The 18,973-nt window shown below is 52.9% G+C and overlaps 1 protein-coding gene across 1 annotated transcript; it reads right to left on the bottom strand.

The window, feature by feature from the left end:
- Window positions 1-9,424: 9,424 nt before the first annotated feature.
- Window positions 9,425-10,360, bottom strand: LOC130143393 (olfactory receptor 14C36-like). Its single transcript, XM_056326078.1, has one exon. It carries the CDS (start codon window positions 10,358-10,360, stop codon window positions 9,425-9,427), a length of 936 nt encoding a protein of 311 aa, XP_056182053.1.
- Window positions 10,361-18,973: the final 8,613 nt, after the last annotated feature.

Genomic DNA, 18,973 nt, shown 5'->3' with positions numbered 1-18,973 from the left:
CCTTTACAGGAGTTAGACTTACTGGCTAGCATTGTGCCTGTCCAATATGATAATGTTACTGCAACCGCAATGCCAGGTTGTAAAAGCATGTCACCGCAGCTCCAACCAGTGAATGGTACAGGAGTGATCTGGTTTGATAAACCGCGGCATAGTTGGTTTACAAGGCAAGGGGAGCAGGGCCGGTATGTACGTCATCTAAATGTCACAGGGCATTCCCTTTGGAGTGACTTGAGAGCCGGAAGGTTACATGTAAGCACCACAGGGGGTTTTAAACTTCCTCCAGGAGTGTTTCTGGTTTGTGGAGACAGAGCATGGCCCCGTATTCCCATGCGACCTGTTGGTGTGCCTTGTTACCTTGGACGGTTAACGTTGTTTGCTCCTCACGTGAAAGATTTATTAAATGTCAGTAGGGATCATGGGAGACCTATTTGAACTTTTGATGATACATGTAACGACAATGTACAGCTGCCATCAGTAGCACTGCTATAGCCACATCTATTTTTCTTCCAGGAGGAATGGCAGCCATGAATGCAAAAAATATACATAGATTAGCATGCTGGGGTCAGAAACAATTTAATTTGACTTCATGAATGGTAAGTGAGCTACTTAGTGATGTAGAGGGTGTTAGACATACTACTTTGAAGAATCGAGCTGCCATAGATTTTTTATTATTAGCACACGGACATGGCTGTGAAGATTTTGAAAGGGATGTGTTGTTCCAATTTGTCTGATCACTCAAAAAGCATAACTCAGCAATTAGCAACACTGCACGAGAACATGAAGCATGTTACTGAAGGACATGATCCTTTTTCTGACCGGCTCAATAGCCTCGGGCTAAGGGGATGGTTGCAGATTGTAGTTAAAGGAGCATTGGTAGTGGTAATAGTGTTCTTGATTTTGATATTGTTACTTCCTTGTTTGTTTCAATGTTTGCAACGCATAATGAATGGGTTAATTAAACAGATGTCCAGAATGGGGTCTGGATTGCTCAAAAACAAAAAGGGGGATTTCTGGAGTGGCTGGAAGAAAACGGGCATATTATGAGCAACCCAGACCGAATAACTTGGTTGTAATAACAGGCCGCAGCTCTAACAAGCTGCAGGTGTTGTGAAGGACATGTGCAAGGCCAAGGGAGACAGAGAAACTGTGTATACACAGAGAGATAAGGGAGCTGGACAGAAAGATGATAAAAACAGGATGCCTGCACAAGGGGGGAGCAGCGTGTTGGCACCGCCCTGGGACCAACAACTTGGGAGGTGGGAGCGTGTGAACGAGTAGTTTTAACCGATCACCTTTTACATAACAAAGCGTGCGTAGTGTGTGCATTTTTAGCTGTAGAGTATAAATTGGTGTGAGTCTATTAATAACGTGGCACTAACTTGATCACATTGGTCATATAAGTTGTGCCTGAGCCTACTGCGTCAACAACTACCATCTTCTCAATTCCCCAGGGAGTTTCTTGGTGCTTCCTTTTAACCAATTCACACATAATTTCCTCTGTAAATGTTAGTTGATGCGAAGGAGTCACCCACCATCCATGATTTGCGGTTGCTTCAGTATATTAGCCAATTAATTGTTTTCTGGTGGATCCTGTGGGCTCTTAGGTCCTAATTTCTGCCGTTTCTCTGGTAGGACTAGCAATATTTGACTTTCAGCTGCTTCTTTCCTTGCTTGATCTGCCACTTGCTGTCCTAGATGCACCGAGCTATCTCCAAGGTGCTGCACTTTACAATGCATAATTGCCAGCACCCTGGGTCAGCTGGTCACCTGAAATGATTGTGGGGTCTTTGCCTCATAATTTGACTGGGGATCCTTGAGAGGTTCAGAGTCCTCTTTCTTTCTTTCTTTCCAACAGCCCCATCGGCATGGTCTGTTCCAAAGGCAAATTTCAAATATGTCCATACATTAAAAAAGCCTTGTCTGTTGATAATAATCCCAGTGCCCTTAGTAAGGCTGTGAGTTCTGCCTCTTGGGCCCACATGTCAGATGAGAGGGCTTTGGCTTCTCTTCTCTCTCTGATAGTTACCACCACATGTCCTGCTCTTTGGGTCCCATTTCGCACAAAACTACTACCACCTACAAATAAGTCCCAGTCTCCATTTTCTGTTGGCGTGCCCTTTAATTCCACTCGGCTAGAATATACCTCTGCCATTGTCTTTAAACAATCATGAGTTACTTCTTCTTTTCCACCGAGATCATGTCATTTTTGCCCAGGTGTCAGTTCCTGGGCCTCTTGCATCGGTAATACTGTAGCTGCCACCGTGCGCGGACAGGTTGGCCGTCCTTTACTGACACTGTCCAGCTGTTTGGAAAAGCTCCCCACGGCTCTGCTCCATGGTTCCAGGCTCTGGGCCAACACTCCTAAGGCAACGTGTCACCTTTCATGCACAAAGAGTTCCAATGGGTTTTCTAGATTTGGGAGGCCTTGAGCTGGAGCACTCATTCCAGTCCGTTTCCATTCCGTAAATGCATCTCTGCACTCCTGAGTCCAGACGAGGAGGTTTCCCTTTCCTCCGACAGCTCATATAGAAGTTTGGCAATGAGTCCCAAATTCATGATCCGTAAGTGACACCACCCGGCCATTCCCAGGGATGCTCTGAGCTCTTGTTTTCATTTGGGTTCTGGGATTTGACAAATGGCCCTTTTCCTCCAGCTCCAAGACTCTGCTGGCCCAGGCAGGTTGTAAATCCCCAATTGGTTGCTTCTTCTGGGGTGGTCTCTGCCTTTTCCCAGGGTACTTTGTACCCTGCTAGCCCCCAAAGTTTAGCAGGTCCTTGTTATAGAATCTTCTTTACTACTGGTTGCTAGCAGTACGTCACCTACCTATTGCAGCAAGGCGACATTTTCCTACCTCTTTTGCCAGCTTTCCAACTCCCTGGCTAATTGATTTCCAAAGACTGTAGGGCTATTTTAACTCCTTGCAGTCATACAGCCCTGCACAGCTGGGTTTCTCGACCAGTTTCAGGGCTTTCCCATTTGAAACCAACCGATTGGTGACTGGCAGCAGCCAGCACAAGGCAGAAGAACGCATCTTCACATCTCATACAGTAAACCATTCCTCATTCTCCTTCAGGGTGGTCAGGAGGGCATACGGGTGCGCTACTGCCTCATGGACATCTTGCACAGTTGGATTTATAGCTCGTGAATCTTGCACCAGTTTATATTCTTCTGAATTTGGCTTCCTGACAGGTAATACTGGAGTGTTATGTTCTGATTGGCATTCTCTTAGTAACCCAAAATCTGTGATTTGTTCAATTAAGGACTCCAACCCTTTCCTGACTTGTAGTTTAACTGGGTACAGCTTTTGACTTGCTGCTCTGCCATTTGGCTTCCACTGGATGATTACTGGTTCCCCTGCTTGGGGTTGCCCTGGTGTTCCTGAAGCCCATACAAGAGGTATTGCAGCATTTGTAACTGCTTCTGGTATCTGCTGTAGCTCGGCTTCCTTCTGCAACATAAAACCGTGGGCATCCCAATCTTTATTGTCAGGAATATGGTTCCTTTGAGGAAGCCCAGGTGGCACCTCAGGTAGATTTGGTTTCTGTCAACCAGCAACTGAATGCCAGCCCTGCAGTGCGTCACGGTCTGACCCAAGTTCATGCAGCTGGTCCATGAACAGGAAGCCCATCACAGTGGGGGTTCCAATCACCTGGCTACTCCCACACTCCCCTGGTACTTATTCCAACAATCCTTTGCTCAGCCCCGTGAAGATACCATCAAAGAACCAGTGCATGGTTCTCACAGTGTTCCTGGATCACAGCATATGCAAACTGAAGCACATTTTCAGCAGCACCATGTCCTCCTGGAGGTCAGCCTCCCCTCCCCCACAGGCCTTCAGGGGCCTCAGCAGCACTGCAGCTAGCCAAGCCTTCTTCTGCCAGGGCTGCAGAGCCCAGCACTGCTTTTCTGGCCTTGCAGAGGGCAGGGCTTCCTCTGCTGGCGTGCTTAGATTGCCACCGCCACCCACTCCAGCAGGTCTCTGGTCTCCGGCACAGCACGGGCACACGCTGGCTCGGGGGCGCTTGGTACCAGCTTTGCCCGAGAGAAGCCTGAGCTTGGCCCCAGCGCTACGGCTGAGGTGCTGCAGCCCAAAAGCGCACCGATGGCTTGGGACTGGGGCTCAGGCAGGAGGAGCTGGACTTCCACATGCTGTCATCGTGCTGGATATTGATGGAGTAAATCATGATATTGATGAAATAAATCATGACGGGTGGTGGGACAGGCCACAGTGGTGCGGCAGGGGAAGGTGTGGGCTTTTCACGAGGGACAGGCCAGGAAGCTGAGGAGGGGATGCCCTCCGTGTGCAGGCACTTGTTGCACGTGCGGATCTCCTCTACGGGGTGTGCAGCAGGTTGGGTGAGCCCCTGCAGGAGAGTGTCAGCGAGAGGCCGGTTAGTGTGCCATCCTGGTGGGAGACACAGCACCCGCACTCAGAGTACGGCAGCGGAGAAAGGCTTATCTAAGCAAGCCAAGGAAGTCTGCAGGTCCATGATCCCAGCTCTTATTGGGGACTTCATGACCCTGACGCTTTCTGGAAGGGGAGCACAGCAGGATACACCCTGTCCAGCTGGTGTCGGGGGTCTCTTGAGACAAATTCTTTGCACAGGTGTCAGGCCAACAAAGGTGACGCTCACCTGAATCTGGTCCTTGCCAAACAGGCAGTGCTGCTGAGGGATGTGAAAACCAGTGTCAGCCCTGGCTGTAGTGCTCATGAAATAGGGGGAGAAGACTTTAGCCTCTTCAGGGGACTTGTAGCGGTAGTCCCATGGGCAGCAGCACTCAAGGACAGCAGAGCTGTGTACGGCTGGTCATTCAGGAAAGCATTTTCCAAGCAGAACTGTCCATACCGAGGAGCAGGAAATCAAGCAGACATGCCAAGAGAGATCCTTGGCTAAAGAAGGAATTCCTCAAGAACCTCCAGAGAGAAAAGGAAGCATCCTGGAGGTGGATGCAAGGGCTCAAAGAGGAATTTAGAAATAGGGATGTCTTCAGGGAAGCCAAAGCCTGCTTCGTATGGGGTCTTGCAAGATGTTCAAGGGCATCAAGAGGATCTGTCACTACTTGCAGAACAGTTTAAGAAATAAACTACGCCCCTGTGTGGCCACTGCTGAGCTTAGTAAGAGCAGGTCTAGATAAATCTGAACATCCTCCAGGTCCTCTTTGCCTTAGTCTTCCCCAGCATCGTGTCCCAAAGCTTTGTGCCTGAAGGCAGGACTCTGGAGGGAACCAGCCAAGTGTGGATGGGGATCGTGTCAGGAGTCATTTGACCAAATTCAATGCTTCCCACTCCAGGGAGGTGGAGGGGCGGCATCCCAGGGAGCTGTGTGAGCAGGCCGATGTCCCAGTGAGGCCATTCTCCATCCCCACTGGAAGGTCCTAGAGACTGGAGGAACTTCCTCTTGACTGGAAGCACCCATGAATCTCGTGATACCCAAGAAGGACAAATTGAAAGTCCTGCCCCTAAAGTGGACCGAGGCCCTGCGAGGACACAGGGCAGGGACTGCCTGGCTGGGCCCTTGGTTTGCATTAGGCAAACTAGGAGCCACCAGGAAAGGTGACCAACAGCCTCCTGGGCTGTATGACCAGGAGCACAGCCACGGCAAGTCATTCCCCCCCTCTGCTTCCCACTTGTTTCACCACATCTAGAGTACTTGTCTAGCTTTGGTGCTCCGCAATAGCAGAGAGACACTGGCACGCTGGAGCCATTTCAGTAAAGAATCACAGAGATGGTCAAGGCTGGAGCACGGGCCCTGGTAGATCAGGCTGAGGGAGCTGGGCTGGTCCACCCTGGAGAATGGAGGGCTTTTGTGGGAGGATGTAAGAGCCTTGCGTTGCCTATGGCAAGGTTTCCAAGTACTCACTGTGGTACAAGGCAGGAGCACAGGAAGCAATGAACTGAAGCAAGAGCGCTGTCCTCCTTCTTCACCTGCAGCCTTTAGCTCGGGGAACCACAGGCTGCACGGCCCCCCATGGTGAGGGGTGTGCCACCAGTTAAGAGTCCCCTTGAGTGACATTTCTGGCACCTGAGCGGGTAACTGTCCAGGTGGATTTTCCAAGGGTAACTCCTGCCTCACCAACCTGACAGCCTGCAGTTGTGCGTGAGGAGCTCCACAGTGGATGTCATTTCCCTCAGCTTCAGCAAAACTGTTGTCATGGTCTCCCTCAGTGTTCTGCCCGAGTGAGGCCATGACACTCTGGGTGCGAACAGAAAGAGATGAGTAAAACACCAGCTGGATGGTCAGGCTGAGAGAGCAGTGGGGAAGGGCTCACACCCCACCTGGAGGCCACTGGGACATACTGGGGCAGTGTGGGCAGCACAGGGGACTCTCCTGCTTACAGTTTAAGAGCTGTACACATGACCCAGTGGAGGCAACTCTCACAGTGTCTGTCGGTGGCACCAAACTGAGAGGAGCATCCCTGTGCCCTAGGGATGCCATGGAGGGGAACCCTGGCAGGTGGGGTGGCCGCCCTGGCAGGAGCTGCACAGATGCAGGACGGACCAAGGGCAGAGCCTGCACCTCCCTCGGGTGGACTAACACCCTGCAGCTGCAGGGCCTGGGACCTGCCTGGCTGGGCAGTGTCTGTGCAGAAAAGGCCCTGGTGGTGCTGGGGGACAGAAGGCAAAACACAATCCCAGCCCGTGACCTGGTAGCAGAGGCAGCCAGCCGTGCCCTGGAGCGTACGAAGAGGTGCCTTGCCAAGAGAGTGAGGGAAGTGATCGTGTTCCCACGCTCATCCCTCGTTAGACCCCCTGTCCGTGACTGTGTTCATTTTTGGGCCCTGACTGTGGAGGGAAGCGGGGAGGGAGCGGCTGGGTGGCTGCTGGGCTTTTGGCCAGAGACAGCCCATTACAGGGAGGAAGGTGTGTATGTGGGAGGGAGTTGAGGAAGGAAGGGAGGCAACAGAATGTCCCCAGGACTTGGAGGGCCATGGAGTCATTTCATTGGCCACCCCATTCAGAATGAAGCTGGGAAGTGATGCTGACATTCCGAACCAACAAGGTCCATAGACAGGCCAGGCTGTTCCTATGGTTGTGCCTGGAGACCCGCACACCTACAGCACAGGTTGTGCTGGGGCTGAATCTCCTGCCTGGCTTCAGTGGGCTCCTGGAGCCATGGACAAAGCTTTGGGTGGAGGCCCCAGGTGAGGCTGGTCAGGGCCAGGAAGGCCTAGGGATGCTCTCAGGGCCCTGCCCCCATGGGATCCCACCTGCCAGTGCCCTCAGCAGACCAGGTTCTCATTCCCTTCTGCCCCAGGGCTGTGCTCTGCTGCTCTCCTTCCCCACTTACTTGGGCATCGGGGACTCCACAACTTCACAGTGACTACAACCAAGGTGGCACTGGTCTTCACCTCCCTGAGCAGATTGTCCTCTTTGTGGAGACCCAGGTGCAGGTGAGCATCAGAGTGGGCAACCTGTTTGGTCTGAGGAACTTGCCCACAAGCCCCTGCACTCTTGGCATCCTTGCTTACCTGTCCTGTGAACACCAAGGAGACTGATTCCCCCAGAATAAACCAGACTATCTCACCCATTGTTTCTCCTGCCATAGTATCTCACAATCCAAACATTTTTTTAATTGGCAATAAATTAATCTTTGCCAAGGCAACACATCTCTGGACATGAAAAGAATCATTAAGAGATCTCTTTTTCTTTATCTTTGGCCATGAGCATTGCTGGTTTATTTTCTTCCTTTGTCCTGTTGAGTCAGTGCAGCGAATGAGCAGCTGAATGTTTGTCTCACCATTGGTCAAGGTTAACCCTCCACAGGACCACATCAGGACTGCTGAGCCCACAATGGGGCTCCCCAGCACAAGCGAGACCCTGACACATCACAGCAAGTCCTGCAGAGGCCAGAAGGATGGTTGGGACCTGGAGCATATTATGGGCAAAGGGAGGCTGAGAGAGCAAGAGTATTATTTGAGAAATGGTTCTGAGTGAAAGACTGGAGCGCTGGACCCAGGCCAGCTGGTGGGATCTCAATCAATATTTGTTAGAACACCATGCCATGAGAACATGATCTTGTTGGAGGTGTCTGACTATGGCCTTCACTGAGAGACCAACTGTGGCAAGAGCTATGGGACTTGTGTGTAACAAGTGTCAGTAGGAAAGTGGCTCCCTTTATATTTAGAAATGGTGATGGAGTTGGGTATCACTGGGCAACGGAGGAGGACAGAGGTGGCCATGCAGCAGTGGTCCCTAATGAGGGCTGGGGTATATGACCAGGCTTGGAAATGAGCAGTGTTTGGGAATTTGTGGGGAAAATTTCCCTTCTGCAGCTTTCTGAGGGTGTGCAGGGAACACGGCACAGATCTGGCCCCTCAGTCCCGCTCCTTTGGTGCCTTGCTTGCTTCACCATGACCCCTGGGTCTGCACCAGGACACCCTGCTGTGTGCCCCCACCCTGCACACCCACACAGCTGAGCTCTCACTGGTGTTTCCCTCTCCCTGGCCCTTCCCAGCCCAGCCCCCCCCCCAGCTCTGCCCACCTCCCCTGCCCTCTCCCCAGCCCAGGCAGACACAGCAGCCCACGCGGGGCTGGCCCCATGCAAGTGCCCACCCAAAGGGGGCTGCAGAGCTCTGGGCACTCACCCCATGGCCATAGACCATCACAAGGGCACAGAAGATGCTGGTGGGCAGAGAGGGGTCTCCTCCTGCCAGTCAGCCCCAGGGCTGGCACCAGCCATGGCATGAGGACACAGAGGCCATTGCCTCCCTCTGTCTGCTGCTCCTCTCTCACAGGGACCCTGCTTGCCCACTCCTGGCAGCCCCTCGGGGCCAGTCCCTGTCCCCAGCACCAGGCTGCTGGCCTGGGGGCTCCCCAGGCACCTCCTGCTGCACCAGGGACACAGCAGCCTGCCCCAGCTGGGGCATCCACAGAGACACCTGCTCTTGCCCAGGGATGTGGTCTCAGGCATGGCCCTGAGCAGGCGGTGCTGCTGTGCAGGGCAGCGGTGCCTGAAAGCCCAGGGAGATGGTCCCAGGCACATCCCTCTTGGTCACCCACCATTCCCATGGGCACTGGGCCCCCACACGCCAAGGCTCAACACAGGCCCATGCCCTAACGCGTTGCCCCATGCCCTCCTCCCCTGAGCCATGGGGAACCCAAGCCCAGCAGCATGGTCTTCTGGGGGCAATTCCTGCAGCCTGTTCCTGAGCTCAGCTTTGGAAGAAGAGACCAACCTCCAGATATAGGCATTGAAAAAACCCACCCTTTTATTACTGAGATGTGACACAGGAGTATATATGTACCATCCTCCCTGGCGCATGTACAAAGGCCTCTGGGTCAGGGAGGCGGGGTTCGTGCTTTTGGGGAAGGGGAGTGAGGAAATACATTGAAGTAAAACCATGATTGTCATAGATGGAATGTTAAACACACATGATGTCCTATACGTGACTTGAAAATACCTTGTAAAGAGCCACAGTCAGTTCATTGCCGCTGAGAGACACCTGACTGCATCAGCTTCTTCAGTGCGTCCTTCAGCTCCTGGTTCCTCATGCTGTAGATGAGGGGGTTCACTGCTGGAGGCACCAACGAGTACAGGACTGAGACCGCCAAGTCCAGAGATTTGGAGGAGACGGAGGGGGGTTTCAGGTAGGCAAATGTGCCAGTGCTGAGAAAGAGGGAGACCACGGCCAGGTGAGGGAGGCACGTGGAAAAGGCTTTGTGCCGTCCCTGCTCAGAGGGGATCCTCAGCACAGCCCTGAAGATCTGAACGTAGGACAGAATAATGAAAACAAAACATCCACAGGCTAAACAGGAACTAATCACAATAAGCCCCACTTCCCTGAGGTAGGTGTGTGAGCAGGAGAGCTTGAGGATCTGTGGGATTTCACAGAAGAACTGTCCCAGGGCATTGCCTTGGCAGAGTGGCAGTGAAAAAGTATTGGCCGTGTGCAGCGCAGCATAGAGAACATCACTACCCCAGACAACAGCTGCCATGTGGACACAAGCTCTGCTGCCCAGCAGGGTCCCGTAGTGCAGGGGCTGGCAGATGGCCACGTAGCGGTCATAGGCCATGACAGTGAGGAGAAAATACTCAGTTGAAATGAAAAATAAAAAGAGAAAAGCTTGGGCAGCACATCCTGCATAGGAGATGGCCCTGGTTTCCCACAGGGAATTGGCCATGGCTTTGGGGACAATGGTAGAAATGGAGCCCAGGTCAAGAAGGGACAGGTTGAGGAGGAAGAAGTACATGGGGGTGTGGAGATGTTTGTCACACACTACGGTGGTGATGATGAGTCCGTTGCCCAGGACGGCAGCCAGGTAGATGCCCAGGAAGAGCCAGAAGTGCAAGAGCTGCAGCTCCCGCGTGTCTGCCAATGCCAGGAAGAGGAACTGGGTGATGGAGCTGCTGTTGGACATCTTCTGTTTCTGAACACAGGGACCTGTTGAAGGACAAAAGGCAGGGACAATTTAGGAGAGACTTCTTTGAGCCAAGTGAAAGCCGTTTCTCCTAGATGCGCCCCCGCTGCCCCATGTCCCCCCTCTGCCGTTCCTAGGAGAGCTCCCTTCCGAGCCGTGGCTGGAGCTGTGCTGAGTGCTGGCCGAGTGTGCTGTGAGGAGCAGGGGCTGTGCCCGCTGGCTGCCCAGCAGTGAGCCCTGCTCTGCAGCAGGGGCTTCATGGGAACCGTGGGGGCAGGGGCCAGTCCTGGCCTTGCACTGGCTCAGCCCAAACTGCTCCCAGCGCAGAAGGGCCTGTCAGCATCGGCTCTGCCCGTGCTGAGCAACGGCCATGGCCAGAGTCAGGTCAGGAGGGCTTTGTGCTGTGCTCAGGGAGAGCAGAGTGAGTGCTGAGAGGCAAGGGCACTGTCTGTGCCTGAGGGCAGAGGCAGGGACTCTGGTGAGTCCCTCCAGCTCCTTCTCAGCTGCCCTGCACTTGCAGCTTTCTGTGATAGAGTCCAATTACACTGACATGTGTCCTGGTTTAACCCTGGCTGGAAATTATGTACCGCAGGGATGCTCACTTACTCCCCCCTCACCCATAGGTATGAGGAGAGGAATCAGAAAGGAATGTAAATCTTGAAGTTTGAGACGAGAAAAAAATCATAAATGCAGTAGAATAAAAATGAAATTACAATAACAATAATGAGAATGACAGTTATAATGAGAGGGAGGTAGTCGGGGGTAATAAAATCCAACAAGAAAGGAAGGAAAGGAAGGAAAGGAAGGAAAGGAAGGAAAGGAAGGAAAGGAAGGAAAGGAAGGAAAGGAAGGAAAGGAAGGAAAGGAAGGAGGGAAGGAGCGAAGGAGGAAAGGAAGGAAGGAGGGAAGGAGGGAAGGAGGGAAGGAGGGAAGGAAGGAAGGAGGGAAGGAGGGAAGGAGGGAAGGAGGGAAGGAGGGAAGGAGGGAAGGAGGGAAGGAGGGAAGGAAGGAAGGAAGGAGGGAAGGAAGGAAGGAGGGAAGGAGGGAAGGAGGGAAGGAGGGAAGGAGGGAAGGAGGGAAGGAAGGAAGGAGGGAAGAATGGAAGAAAGAAACAAAGAAGGAAAGAAACAAGGAGGAAGGAAAGAAGCAAAGAGAGAAAGAGAGAAAGAAATGAAGAAAGAAAGAAAGGAAGAAAGGAAGAAAGGAAGCAGGGAAGACAGTGATACACAATACAGCTGCTCATCACCCACTGACTGATGCCCAGCCAGTCCCCAGCATCGACTGGCAGACCCCAGCAACCCCCACCAAGTTTATATACTGAGCATGAACATGTTGCATCACCTATAAACAACCAAAAATATCAGTGCATTTTCAAAATTGTTCTCAAAAGTCCTTCCCACTTAGATGAAAATTAACTCTATCCCAGCCACAACCAGGACACTTTGTTACCCTAAAAAGCAAGCAGACACTGCTGAAGAGCAGAGGGATCCACTACAGAGCACAGAATGGCTCGCCCTTTCTCAAAGTCTCAGCACCCCCCCTTTCTAGCCAGGGACACCCATGGTCACAGTGTGCCCTGGAAGCAGCGTGCAGCTTGGGTGGACACCCCAAGCAGGTGACCGAGGGTCCTGATTATGGTAATTGTTAAAGGAGAGCCAGCTCCTTCCCCAGCATCACACACTGCATTGCCCACAGCTTCACAGATTAGAGGAAACCTGGGACACCTCCTTGCTGTGCTCACATCGGCACAGGAGGACTCACAGGGTCTGTGCCTGAGCCTGCAGCTGAAACTCCCATTCCAACCGAGCCGGTCAGTTATCCCAAAATCATCTGAGCAAAGCCAGGAGAGAGACAGATGGGCACACTGGAATGCCTTTCCCTTCTCAAGCCCTGCACAGCACCTCCCAGACCAGAGCAATGCAGGACAGCCACGCTCAATGCCTGCAGCTGTCCCTGCCAGCAGCTCTTTCTCTGGCCCCAGGGCTCTTCCCTGCCAGCGCTCACAGAGCCCAGCTCAGCCCCTGTGTGCCCAGCTCTGCCCTGCAGCCGCTCTCTGCCTGCAGGCCTGAAAGAACAGCTCCCCCAGAGCCTGAGGGAAAAGGAGAGCTGATGCTGCTTTGATCTGGATGCTGCTGCAGAGGGAAGGCACTTGCTGACCTTCCTCATAAACATCACTGTGGTGCTCTGAGAGTCTCTGCCCCTGCTCTGACCTACACAGTTCAGATTCCATTCCTACCAAGATGAGCAAGATAAAAATGGAAGCAGAGATTCAGGCAAGAAGAGACTCCAGCAGAAAACCCCTGCCGTGAATGTGCTCATGAGAAGTCGCCTTGGAAATGAGGTGGGCATGAGCAGAAGCTGCGAGCAGCCCTGACCAATGCAGCACCCACGCAACAGCACGAGAACATTGCCCTGACAGGGTTTGCTCCTTCCACCTACAGATTCTCCCCGCAGCCGCACGGGAGCTCCCCGGCAGGCTGAGAGCTGCCCCTGGCAGGCGGCAGAGCCCCTGCCCCAGCACACAGCCCCCTGGGCTGCAGGGACCCTGCTGGCAAGGACAGCCCTGGGCACCCCTGCCTGCACAGCCACCTTCACAGCCCTGCAGCCGGCCCTGGCACAAGGCAGCCCACATGCCCTGGCCCTCCCACGCTGCAGCAGGGAAGCCCTGCTCTGCAGCACACTGGCCTCCTCCACAGCACAAGGCTCCCACACGGTCCCACAGGCTGGGGGGGCCCCAGCTGCTGCAGACCCGGCTAGGAACTGCAGAGGCATTGCCCTGCAGCCACACACTTACCGGCTCCAGGGCTCTGCAGATTTCTCCAGCAGGGAGCTCTCAGCAGCCTCCCACCAAGGGCTGCTTTTGAGCTCTCCCTGCCTCCCTCCCCTGCCCCTCTGGGCTCCCTCCAGCTGTCCCTGGGGCTGCAGGGGAACCTGCTGGGCAGCACGATGAGGCAATCCCTCATGGGCCTTGCCTCTCCTGGGGGGACACACTTATTTCCAGCAGTGGCAATTCTCTTACTAGAAAAAGTTTTGTGCAGGAGTATCAACTTTTGTTAACGCATTACTAGAGAGGACACCAGGAAGACTGCAGCAAAGGACCCAAGTACTCCTAAAAGAGTGTGTGTGCATGTGTGTGTCTGGTGGTTCTGCAGGCAGGGCGGGGAGGATGTCTTCAGTGCTTCAGTAAGCCCTGCAGAGCCCATTTCAGCACTTCATTGCACAGTCCGAGGGCTCAAGACTCAGCTCTCCCTTGCCCAGGCCATGTCTCTGCTCTGAAGCAAAGCCTTTGCACCCCCGGGCTCGGGGACACTTGGTACCAGGTTGCCTCATGGCCAGGCAGAGCTGGGCTGGTGCCACAGCTGGGGGGCTTCAGCCCAGATGTGCAGCAGGGCCCTCAGCCAGGGGCCCACGCAGAGGCAGCTGCAGCCCGTCCTGTTGCAGACAGAGCTGTGACCCTGAGGGAACCAAGGGCCAAGGCAGGTGGCAGAGCTCAGCACAGCTGCTCGGCAAGGACAGCAGCCTCCAACAGCCCAGGCATCCACCACGCGGTTTAGACCGGTGAGGCAATTCCAGGGCACCCGAAGGAGCGTTCCCTCCTTCTGCACAGGCCACAGCCTGCCAGTGTATGACCTGGGGCCTGCACTCTGCTGCTCTCCTGCCTCACTCCCCTGGGAGATGAGACTCCACCATTTCTTTGCTCCTAGTACCAAGGTGGACACGAATGATGCAGGGTTTCAGATCCAGGGGAGCATCACAGCTGCTGGCCCATCTGGCAGCTGTGCTAGAACGCTGATGCAAAGAACCTGCAGACACCTAAACGTGCATTGTCACTGCGCTGCCCTGTGGCTGTCAGCGGGCGGTTACTTGACCACTGGCTTGCAGGATCCCACCAAGCCTCTGTCTCGCTGCTCCCCTCCTTCTTCACTCACCTCAATGTCTGTAGGGCTGTTCTCTCACATCATTCTCACTCCTCTCCCTTTCTGTTTTGTCCTTTCTGCCATAGGGTATCACAGAGGTGCCACTAGAATTGCTTATTGGCTCAGGTTTGGGCAGGGGCTGGTCCATTTTGGAGTCAAATGAAAGTGGCTGTTATGGCCATGGAGTCAGCTCTGGATCTCTTCTTACCTTTGCCAGCCTACAAACACCTCCAAACCACTCCCAAACCCTTGCCATGTAAACCCACAGGATCTCTAAAATCCCCAGTATGATGTGAGGTTATTGATCCTAAGGCTTCCTCACGCTGCTTAAATAAGACTTTTCCCTTTCCTCTCCCTGATTTAGGTTATTTCAGAGCAGTTACCCTGAAGCACACCTGTGTCACCAGGGCCAAGCTCAGACATGTAACTACAAAAATAATAATGGGTACCAAGTGTCCAAGGTCACATGCAAGCAAAATATTTTGCTGCAGAGCATTCTGGGGTGGTGGGCAGAGGTCACTGTGAAGGTGAAATGAGATGTCCCTAAGGAGAGCAATCCATGCTGTCCTTGGGACCAGAGACACGCAGGGCTGGACTGTGCAGTGCTGCAGGAGAAGGCATTGCTGCCAGTGATGCCTCTGTAGCCCCAGTGGACATGTGGTTCCGGTGAACCTTATACCCAGAAAGGACAAGGTGCTTTTGATTGTGTCCTTGACCATGGACATCCCGTGATGCAGGGACACTTTGAAAATCATTGGTCTGTTTCTCTATTGCCTCACCACAGGGGTGACTTTCAACAGTGCTGGCTAACTGGGGAGGCCCAAGAAGGCTGAATGTTAGTCACGTGCTGCCCACCTACAAGAAGGGCAGGAGGGAGGATCGGGATAACTACAGGCCTGTCAACCTGATCTTAGTGCCAGGGAAGGCTGTGGAGCTGATCATCCTGAGCGCCACCACACAGGAGGTGCAGGAAAACCAGGAGGTCAGGACCAGCCAGTATGGATGTATGAAAGGCAGGTCCTTTGTGAGGAATCTGATCTCCTGCTGGGACAAGGTGACCTGCCTAGTGGATGAGGGAAAGGCTGTGGATGCTGTCTACCTGGACCTTAGGAAAGCCTTTTGGCTCCATCTCCCACTGCATTCTCCTGGAGAAACTGGCTGCTCATGGCTTCGGTGGGTGTTCTCCACGCTGGGTTCGAGCTGGCTGGACAGCCAAGCCCCAAGAGGGGGAGTAAATGGAGTGAATTCGGGTGACGACGGCCCATAAGGAGTGGTGTTCCCCAGGGCTCAGTGTTGGGGCCAGTCCTGCTTCAGAACTTTATTAATGATCTGGCTTGAGTGCGCCCTCAGTGAGTTTGCATACAACACCAAATTGGGTGGCAGTGCTGATCTCCATGAGGGCAGTAAACCTCTGCAGAGGGATCTGCACGGGTTGGATCATTTGGATGAGTCCAGTTGTATGAAGTTCAACCAGGAGAAGTGCCAGTTCTGTACGTGGGTCACAACAGCCCCCCACAACGCTACAGGCTTGGGCCAGAGTGGCTGGAAGGCAGCCTGGTGGGGAAGTACCCTGAGGGTGCAGGTTGACAGATGGTTGAGCATGAGCCAGCAGTGTGCCCGGGTGGCCAAGAAGGCCCATATCATCGTGTCTGCTATCAGAAACAGTGTGGCCAGCAGGACCAGGGCAGTGATGGACCCCCTGTACTCGGCACTGCTGAAGCCACACCTTGAACACTGTGTTTCCATTTTGGGCCCCTCACTGCAAGAGAAACACTGAGGATCATGTCCAAGAAGGGCAACAAAGCTGGTGAAGGGTTTGGAGCCCTGGTCTGTTGATGAGTGTCTGAAAAGACAGTTTTCTTTTGAAAAGTGGTTTTACTCTGGAGAAGAGGAGACTCAGGAGAGATCTTACTGCTCTCTAGAGTTACCTAAAGGAGGTTGTAGATGAGTGGGGGTAGGTCTCTTCTGCCACATAACAAGTGACAGAACAAGAGGAAATAGCCTCTAGTTATACCAGGAGAGGTTTAGATTGCATATGAGGAAAAACATCCTCACTGCAAGGATGGTCAGGCATTGGAACAGGCTGCCCAGGGAGCTGGTGGAATCACCAGCCCTGGAGGTGTTTCAGAAATACACAGACACAGTGCTTCGGGACGTGATTTAGTGATGGAATTGGCTGTCCTGAGGTAATGGTTGAATTTGATGGTCTTTAAGGTCTTTTCCAACCTCAATGATTCTGTTCCTATGCTTCCGTGATTTATTGCAGGCCTACATAGACACGTTGCTGAGCAAGCTGGTCTAGGTCACCCTGCTTCAGTTGGAGGGCTGGATACAATGATATCCAGAGGTCAGTCTACCCTGGAAAAAAAAAGCCATAGAGCTATAAGAGCATATATAAAGAATGTCAACTCAACTACAGAAGTTCATGTGAAGAATATTTCTCCACTCAAATGGCTTGTGGGAAATGCATTTGAAAAATCTGAAAGAAACAAGGCTGCTTTTCTGTGGCCAGGTCATGGGTTAGAATGAGGGTGACAGAGGGGTGTGTTATGAGGAGGACAGCTGATTCTCAGGAACTCCTCATGCAGGAGGACATGCCTGGCTGTGAAGGGGCCTGTGAGGTCAGTTCTGTCTCTGGAGGTGACAGGCCAGCATCAGGAACGTGGCTGGGACAGTCCCTCTGCCAAGGGACCCCATAGGCCCCATCCAGGAGAAGGGCTGGGGTACAGGCTGTCATGTCCATTTTGCCTGTGGACATGAGAGGACAGCAGCAGGCATGTGCCTTGGTCACGTCTCTGGGAGAAGCTGAAAGGCCAGCAGCAGCCATGTGGTTTAGAAGACCATGTGGAGGTGACTTCACTTTTTTGAGGGGAAAGACCACCAAAAATAGCTATTGAGTTATGTTCCCTGCTTGGAAGGCAGTTCCTGAGGTGGTAAAGCCTTTCTGGGTAGTGGGAAGAAAGAGGAGAGGGGAAAAGATTTCACAAAGTGTAATGTTGCAAATGGAGAGTGGCTATCGGGAGGAAGAACCGTCACTGCAAGGGTCCTGCTGCGGTGCCAGAGCTCAGCCAGAGGGAGCCTGGATCAGCCCATGGTTTGTGTTTCAAGGAACAGCCGGTGAGAGTGGAGGTACCTCAGCGAAGGTATGGCAATGTTGGGGTGAGAGCAAGGCAGGGCAGCGAGATGGTGCCTACAGCCTGCAGGGAAACAGGGGCAGGGCTCCAACCATGTAGGACAGCCTGTGGTGGAGAGGGCAAAGGGTGCTGTCAAGGCTGGAAGGCACCAGTAGAACCCAGGTCTGTGTCCCCTTGGCTGTGGCAGCTGTCTCTGCCTCTGAGGGTCATGACAAGACATGATGTCCTCACGGCACGGGGGCATCGTTGCCTCCTTGCAGCCCCATGGGGAAGCTGGAAGTTGCTGTGCCATTGCTGTCCTTCACTTGGCAAATCCCCATGAGGTCTATTGCCACTACTGAAGAGTTGCCCATAGGGAATATTAGAGACACTACTGAAAGACAGTCCAATTTTTCCACTCTGAACCTTAAAGCAGAAGCTACATAGGTAGAATGGATTGGAGTGATCACAGAGGAAGAGGAGAAGGGCATCTGGAGATGAACTTCTTAACCCATAGCTGTAAATCAGGAAACCAGGACGTCAGCATATTCCAAATCTCTTCAATTTCATAGAAGGTGTGAACTTCCTGGGACTCATGACAAATATTAGGATGCTTCCAAATTTCTTTTATATCTCTAGAAATTCTCCCACTTTGACCTAATTATACACAACAACTGAGGTATTCTCTGAGGTTTGCCCTCTGATGCCAGAGTTCACCCAGAGGCAGCCTGACTTGTCCCATGGCTTTAAGTCTCAAGGAACAAGCAGGGATGAGGGGAGAAACTTCAGAAAAGGCAGAGAAATGCGGGTGTGAGGGCTGGGTGGGAAAGCAAGGAAGAGTCCAACCCCCAGAGTGGAAAGAGGTGCCACATGGACAGTGTAGGGCAACTTGCAGTGGAGATGGCCCAGGGCTGCAGCAAGGCTGAATGGCCCCACAGGGGGCTGAGGCCTCTGTCCCCCTGGCAATGGCAGTTGCCCATGTCACCAAGGGCTGTGACAGGAAACTTGATTTGGAGGCTCTTATGTTCTGCCCTCCAAGAGCCTGGGGGTCAGGGCTTGGTCTTTCTGCTTCATAAAAAAATCTAAATGTGTTTTGCAGCATTGCAGCCACCGACACAGTACCTTTGGCTACCTGCAGTTCTGGCTTCTAATTAGCTACTCTAACGAGTCCATGGGGACGCTTTGTCAGCAATGGCCCTCAGCGGGACCCATTCATGCTTCATGGCATTTTGAGTGTTTCTTCTGACTTGCATTCCTTGAGTGGTTGGTTCAGTCTTCTCTCAGTAGCTCAGGTTCATGGAAGGAGCCCCAAGTGCCTTAAAGAAGTTATTTACAGTTTTATAATTTCCTTCAGATGTTGAAGACCTGTGTAGCTAAAATGAGCTTTTTCATGGTGTAGTTAAAAGGGAAGACTTTGAAGCGCACCAGATGATAATTCCTTTATTTATTTCATAGGTTATATTTTGCTACTTTTTAGGCTAGAGGGGAGGTTCTAGCAGCATTCTCCAAGTGATAATGGTGCAGAGGATCTCCTCAGCAGTTCTGGACTGGTAGGAAATGCAGTCCCTTGAGGTCTAACACCG

Source organism: Falco biarmicus, unplaced genomic scaffold (assembly GCF_023638135.1).
Source record: "Falco biarmicus isolate bFalBia1 unplaced genomic scaffold, bFalBia1.pri scaffold_27, whole genome shotgun sequence".
NCBI classification, from domain to species: Eukaryota; Metazoa; Chordata; class Aves; order Falconiformes; family Falconidae; genus Falco; species Falco biarmicus.
This window is presented reverse-complemented; position numbering and strand designations above follow the sequence as displayed.

Bases quoted from the DNA above. Each gene is read 5' to 3' on its own strand.
- LOC130143393 (XM_056326078.1), bottom strand. From the start codon at position 10,360: ATGTCCAACAGCAGCTCCATCACCCAGTTCCTCTTCCTGGCATTGGCA.